The sequence below is a fragment of the Vipera ursinii genome (assembly GCF_947247035.1).
Source record: "Vipera ursinii genome assembly, chromosome: 1".
NCBI classification, from domain to species: domain Eukaryota; kingdom Metazoa; phylum Chordata; class Lepidosauria; order Squamata; family Viperidae; genus Vipera; species Vipera ursinii.
In genome coordinates, this window is record NC_139512.1 from 176,616,425 (window position 1) to 176,623,970 (window position 7,546).

Here is a 7,546-nt window from a genome sequence, read left to right on the forward strand (position 1 = left end):
GCTCAATTTCCATTTCTTAGCCAAGGGAGCCAATGTTGTCTGAAGACGCTTCTGTGGTCATGTGGCCAGCATGACTATACAATGAAGTGCACAGAACATTTATCTTCCCACTGAAGTGGTACATATTTATCTACTTGCATTTGTTTGCTTTTGAACTGCTAGGTGGACAGAAGCTGAGGCAAGTAGTGGAAGTTCACTTTGTTGCACAGTGCTGATGTCTTTTTTGTCTTAAATATTGTATAATTTTTTTAAAAAAACTTCTATGGATTTCCAAAGAAATTTAGCAAAAGAAAACACTAAATGTTGAAGTGAATAAATAATTTGCCGACCCCTGACCTCTAATTAATAGGACTAGTGTGTTGGAACTTTTCTCTCAGCCCAGTCTCTATTTTCTAACTACAGCATCACTGTGAAGAAAAAAATATGCATAACAAATATTGTCATGGGGTTTTCTGTTGGCTCAGATTAAACTGGAACTAGTTTCAAATTCTGATTCTCCGAAGTAAACTGAGACAGGAAAAGGACTATAATTTCAGTGAAATAAACAAGATCTGAACCGGGGAAAACCAACTCTTCAGACAGATCACACATTTCATGGTGACGTATTGGTATTTCTACATGTGGAATTTAAACCAAGAACAGAATAATTTTAACAAAAACAGTGATCTTTTCTACTACTGAGAATCTAAAACAAGAGAGAAGCACCATCTTTTCTCCAGGATAAAATTTCGTTTCTTGACAATACAAAACATTAATTTCAGCATCTAGGTTCGTGAATATGAAAATAGGCATTGTGACTTTCTGTCTTTTATGCTGCTGCTTTGAAGCTTTACATGGTAAGTGATACGGCAGATTCTGTTGACAGCAATTTCCTTTGGTTGTGATTTTATCGAATTTAAAGACTGTATAAGAAATATTTACATGCAATGATCTGAAGGAATGGTAAAGAATAGACATTTATCCTGTGAAAAACTGAATCATTCTTTAGCTATAGGGCCAAGCTTAAAATTTATCTGTTGATATTTCTTATGTGCTGTTATTTAGTTTACTAAGTGTACATTATAGTAATGTCTTTGAAAAAAGTTATAATAATCATTTTAACTTTATTATAAACATTATATTATAAACAACCCCAGAAAACGATTGGCAACTTTGTCAGGTGTATTTTAATAAGAGACAAACTTTTCTCAGTTGGAATTCCTTGTCTATGAAAGGCCTATGTGCACTACAAGATTTCTAGTATATTGTTTGATTGGTTTTTAAGCTATTCACTGTTCTGTTTCCAACCTTATGCTTATATTAAATAATGTTAGCTTGCGTTACTTTATATCTATTTTTGACCCACTGATCATTCTGAAGTATTCTAGTTATGTGTGTGGAGGACCACCATCAGACCATTTTACACAGAATGACTAATTCAAAATCTCATTGAATATGCTCACTTGGAATGCTGGGAGTTGCAGTTCACACAGAATGGGAGAGTGACCCCTGTGGGTTGGCTAAAGAAGTGGCCTTAGGATTGTGATAATTCTGCTAGTTAGTTTAGGTACATTTCTGTAAAATCCTGGAAATTAATAAGAAGCCAAATCTTTATTTATTATATTATTTCTATATTACTATTAGCATTTTAGATTTTTTAAATTATATTTTAAACGACTCAGTCTTGGAAAGTGCTGAATAGAGTGAGTCGTTCCATGTATACAGTATTATTATGTCCAAACACCTATGAAGAGTCAAGCATCATTTCACTATGCCAGGCACCATAATTCATATCTATAAGTAACAATAATTATAAAAATACTGTACATAATGAATTGGAATCAATGCTTAAAGGTTTTGCAAGACCTATCAATGATTTCTTTGGGAAATACAAAATATAACAGAGGCCATTGATCATTCACTTATGCTTTAGCATTATAATTGTGACTCCAATAGATCCAATATTCTGCTTTTAATCAAATCTATTAAAACATAACGTAACACAGCTGAGATAGATAAGGGGAAAATTAGCACGAAAGAGTTAAGACTCATGTACCAGCTGAATAGGGAACTAGAATATCCAGTTTCAGCAATTATTGATTTCTAATCTTGCTGTAGTCAAGCTATTTCCATTTGAGATAGAGTTGTAGCCTGCTGCTTTCTCCATGTTACCCTCCAACTTCCTTGCATTCCTAAACTTTGAGAGGAAAATTGAGATAACTCCATTCACTTCCATGCCTCTTTCATTTGACCGAGATTTTCTCTGTAGCAGAAGTCTATAGTACACGCTGGGTATAACTGCAGGTACACAGGATTCTCAATGAGAAAGGAGCTAGGAAATTCCTGATGCTATCGAAATGGCTAGTTTATATTATTTTGTAAAAGTAAAAAGTTAAGGTTTGAAGCTGACACTCGAATTTACTGTACCAAAGGAAGTCGGAAGTCAATGCCTTTTTTTCTCCCCCCCCTTACCTCACTTCTCTACTCCCTTTTCCCTTCCCCATCTTGGCCTAGCTATTCTCAACATAACAAAAGACTATTATTCAGAATATACTGCAGGTAAACAGAGAAAGACATTTTTTAATTCTCTACTGCACCAGGAACATGCCTTCCATCTTCCATGCACCTGTGCTCTTAGGCAGCATTCCTAACCACAACAATGCCACAATGATAATATCATGACACATGACCTGTACTTGCATTGCAGCATCTTGCAACGTTACATGTCCTTTCTTGGCTTCTCTGAATATTGTGTTTTAATTCTAGTTCTGATCATAATGTACACATCCTTGGCTGCAGTCAAAACCTTGCAAATATTATTTACGTTCACAACAATAACAGAATTTATAACATAAATAATGTTCAAAATATTCATGATATGCAAAGTTATAGGGGTGCTTTGCAATGACTGATAATTTATTTAAACTACTATGCTCCTAATTTTTACTATGCAATTCAAAATATGTACATTTGTTTTTTAATCTTAAAAATGATCAAGTGCCATTGATTTACTATTTTTAGGTGTTAACCAGTGTTCATCCATTTCATCCTGCACTACCTCTTGCACAGGTATGATTTATTATATTTTAATAACATTAATTAAGGACATCATATCCAAATAAGTGTGACAAGGATGAATTAACAACTGAGATCTGCAATTATGCACATATATAAATGCCATATGAGTCAATATGATTTCAACTCTATGTCCAAGGGACTAAACCATCAAACTTTGATCCAGTATATGGTTAACTGCTATTGAGTTGTGATTAATGTTTCAGGTCTGTTAATAAATGAACATTATAAAAATATTTATCCTGGTGTTTTGAGATTTCACTTGTCTTTTTCACCAGGCCCTGGGAGAAGTTGATTTGTGATATGCTGTTGATATTGATTTTGACTCATCTATGTTTTCTGTAACATCTGTGTTGTCTCCACCAGGCTGGGTGGGAGTTCTTTTAGTTTCTCTAAAATTATTATTTTACTGCTATTTAATTTTGGATTTACTATATTGTTCTATGCTAATGTTTCAGTAATTGAGGCAGTATGTTCATTATTTTTAAAAGAAATATAATGAAAACTTAAATTATTAGTGATACTGATTTGAAATGGCATCATTCAGTAACAAATTGGTTACTTGGTATTGTAATGCGCCCTGTCCATGTAATGCCTTTTTCTGCTATTGCTTAAATATTGTGATGACAGGATTAGTAAGGCTATCTTGGACAAATCAGCTGTGAAGACTAATTGCTAATGCTGGAATTCTAAAGAAAATAGACCAACTTATTTTTTAAGAAAATCAAAAGCACAAGAACTATCAGCAAACTAGGGAAATCATCTGACAATCAGTTCGGCCATTTTGGAGGCATAGAAAAATATTTGCAAAACAAGGATCCTGTATTGGATTGAGTGAGATTGCACAAATCATAAATTATAAGATGTTTATACTATGTCAATATATAGATAATCATGGGATTAAATAATATATGTGGCAGGATATTTAGAAAAAGCAAAGCCTTAGTCCATTTCCTTCTTTTATCTTATATTTTTCCTCTACATATTTCTTTATTAACAAAGCAGACAACTGCTCACTTCCCATGACAATGTTTACTTGTTGCTTGTTAACTGCTTCCTTTTTTCTACAGAGAATATCATGAACCACCCTCAGCAAACAGATGAATTTCCAAGAGAAAATTTTACTTTGAATTGTCCTTTGCCCAGCAACGTGAAAGGTTTCTATATGAGGCTGTATAGGGGCTCAAGCAATCAAGAAGTTTGTTCTGTTTATGTAGACAATGGAAAAAACAATTCTGAAAGAACAAATGAATTCTGTGAACCAATCCATTCAAATGAAAAAGTATTATTCATTCTCAGAAATTTAAAAAGCAAGGATAGTGATACTTATATCTGTTGCCTAGAAGTTCTTACTCCAGTCTATCGGTGTTGCAAAGCAAATGAAAAGCATCTCTACATTCAAGGTAAGTTGTCATTTTTTTGAGAACAATTAAATAAATCTAGCAAAGTATGTAAAGTTATAAAAACTGCATGTGAAGCTCTAAAGAGGCACTTAACTAACTATTTTTTTTTTTAAAAAAATCAAGTTATGCACACCTAAATCTAGATTAAATGGCATCATGGTAATCATTTTGGTCCAGATATTGAATTTATCAGCTTAGCCAGTTAAGGGCAGCATAGCCTTTTTTTGGACAAAGAACAAAGTGAGCCAGGCAAGTCCCTCCTCAACCACAAATGATCCTTGGTGATTTGGGGCCAGCCACATTCTTGGCAAGGATTATTGGGATGGCACGTGTTAGGAGGGGATTCTATATATTCTTTCTGAGCTGCTCAACAAAAATCAGGAAACAAATCCAATACGCAAACACATACAGTGATGAAGATGGAAAAATAACACACCAGTGATTCTTTTAGTCAAGCTTCATTTCTGAGTCACAAGAAAGAGGATGGTTGGCACCTTGGCTAATTTCTCTTGGCTTCATCCCTTCCCTCTAACTGTGAATATAGTCATATGTCAAGAAGTATTTATGGATGTAGCTGATCACCAGCTAGTTCAAAAAGAAAATTGGTCAAGTTTTTGGGCTATACTACATTATTCACACTGGTGGCTGATAGTTTCAAGTTTTAATAATAAGTTCCAATTTGATTCTTCCCCAGATTCAGAAAAATCTTGCTGGCTATCGGAACGTATGTCATGGATACTTATTGGGCTCATAGTTTTTTTATTTGTTGCTTGCATCTTTTCTTCAATAAGGTGTTTTAGAAGTGCGGTAAGTGATTTCCACAGCCTTCTTCAAGTCCAGTTTCTGCCAAAGATATAGTAATATAGTTTTCATTTTGTGAGATTCAGACGCATACAGTTTTAGCATGTAGAATTGAAACCACTTTGATGAATAAATTTAAGCCATTTATTTACTATTGGAATGCAGTCACAAGTGATAGCAGTTTACTTTTAATTTGCATAAGATGGAGTTGTGTATTGATTTAGTGGCTGAAGTTTTAGAACTAGGGTGAAGGGAGGGAGAATGCTGTGAACATCAGCAAAAATATCCAAGAAAGCAATTCCTCTGATTGCTGCCTGCAAAAGAATTGATAAATTATGGTGGGTCCAGCCAAGCTCTGAAGTCACTTGGGAAGCATCCAGCAGAAAGTTAACAGGGGTGATGATCATTTTTTTTTACTCTGAATTTGCCATTATTTCAGTTTTGCATAGTTTTCATCATTCAAAAAAAAAAAGAAAAGGAAAGGAAAAAAAAGATAAGAGTTAAGTTCATTCATCAAAATTATTAATCTGAAATCTACACCCTCTCCTTTTTGTTCCCAGATTTGCCAATGTGCCAACACTTATGAGAACAACACTGAATACATGTCCATGGCAGCAGTAAAACCTAGATGAAAATGCAGCATCCAGAGGTAATACATAAAGTGGGTTCCATGAAGCAGTGGGGTCAAATTTGACCTTGGACTTAATTTCCTTTCAAGAGGTTGGTTTTCTCTCCTTGCTCATCTCTTCCTTCTCAACAGCCAGCTTTGGTTTCATCAGAAAAGCTCCTAAAGCAAGAAACTACTTTGAATGATTGCAGAGGAGCAACCCAACACAACACCTTGATGCCATCAAGATTCTTCTCCACTTGTAAATTTTGCATTCCTCCGTAATGTCAGTTATAGATACTAGGACTACCTTGTCCATTGTTATTTATGTTATGAATCAAAGACTCAAGGATTAATGGAAATCTGGAATATTATATTGGGACAATCCTTTTTTAAAAATTAAAATAATCTTATAACATTCAGAGTTTGGGTTTTCTGTATGAATTTCTGGATAAGACAGGGAGCATAAGATGTAAGAAACTTCCACCCTTTTCCGGTGTTGAATTTTGGCCTCAGACTTAGTTGTTTATCTTAGCTATTCTTTATAGAGTAAATATCTAGAATATATTTTTCAGTCATGAGTGATTGTAACTTCATTAAAACTGAGACATTAAGCTTTTAGTCAGATTTTCTTTGATTTTGCTTTAACCAACAACTAAGAGAATCTACTTCAATGAAGTACAGAATAGAATGGCTGCAATAGTTATTCAGTACAGGCATGAATGAAAAAAAATGCATTTGTTACCTACATTATTGCAAATAATTAAAAAATGAATATGATTTCCCCTTTTCAGCCTGTCAACTAGCAATAGTTTAACTAATCTTTCGCTATACAGCTTCATGAAAATTAATATGGTGATTAGTTGTAGTAGATAACTTGTGTTCAATAAAGAAAGTTTTGGGCAAAATGTGAGGATGAAATTTAGCAAATTAGGCAAATTTCTAATTTTTTGTATTGAGGAGAAAAGAACGCCAGACAAAACATGGGTAATGATCATAGCAATGTTTTATATTAAAACATATGACAAAACAGCTCACCAATTGTTTGTTTATTTGATATTATAAGTTATATATTACCTTGCTAATAACCTGTATTGAAAGTTTGAAATTCATTTCCAATAGTATGATATATAAACTAATAAATACTATTGAGAGTCAGTTTGATCTATGTGTTGAAGGTACTAGAATAAAAACTGAGAAACCATGAGTTCTAGACCTGCCTTAGGCACAAAGCCAGCTGGGTGACCCTTGGGCCAGGCACTTTCTCTCAGCGCTTAAGAAGGAGGCAACGACAAACTACTTCTGAAATCTTGCCAAGAAAATTGTAGGGACTTTTCCAGGCAGTTGTCAGAAGTTCAGACTGACTCAAAGGCAGATAGATAGATAGATAGATAGATAGATAGATAGATAGATAGATAGATAGATAGATAGTATTGAATCATAGATTTAAAAAGCAGAGATGCAGTTCTCCAACCAGTTGTGAAAAAACTTGGTCTAAAGGAATGGTGATCAAGATTTTACTGGCTGATTCTACCCTGCTGCACTTTTTCAAGGTGGAGAGACTATATTAGTAGAAGAACTAGCAGGAGAAGCAAAATATACTAAAAAGATTGTAGGTTTTTGTAATGTATTGGGGTTTTTGCTTGTGCAGATTCACGTGCCTGTTTAAATGCTACACAAC

At 34.1% G+C, this 7,546-nt stretch overlaps 1 protein-coding gene across 1 annotated transcript; it reads left to right on the forward strand.

Moving 5' to 3' along the window:
* Positions 1 to 778: 778 nt before the first annotated feature.
* On the forward strand, positions 779 to 5,890 carry LOC310638252 (uncharacterized protein; the record flags this gene model as incomplete). The annotated part of the gene is made up of 5 exons (XM_083359147.1): positions 779 to 836; positions 3,001 to 3,048; positions 4,125 to 4,457; positions 5,110 to 5,264; positions 5,819 to 5,890. 5 exons carry the CDS (start codon positions 779 to 781, stop codon positions 5,888 to 5,890), a joined length of 666 nt encoding a protein of 221 aa, XP_083215273.1.
* Between the last annotated feature and the right edge of the window lie 1,656 nt (positions 5,891 to 7,546).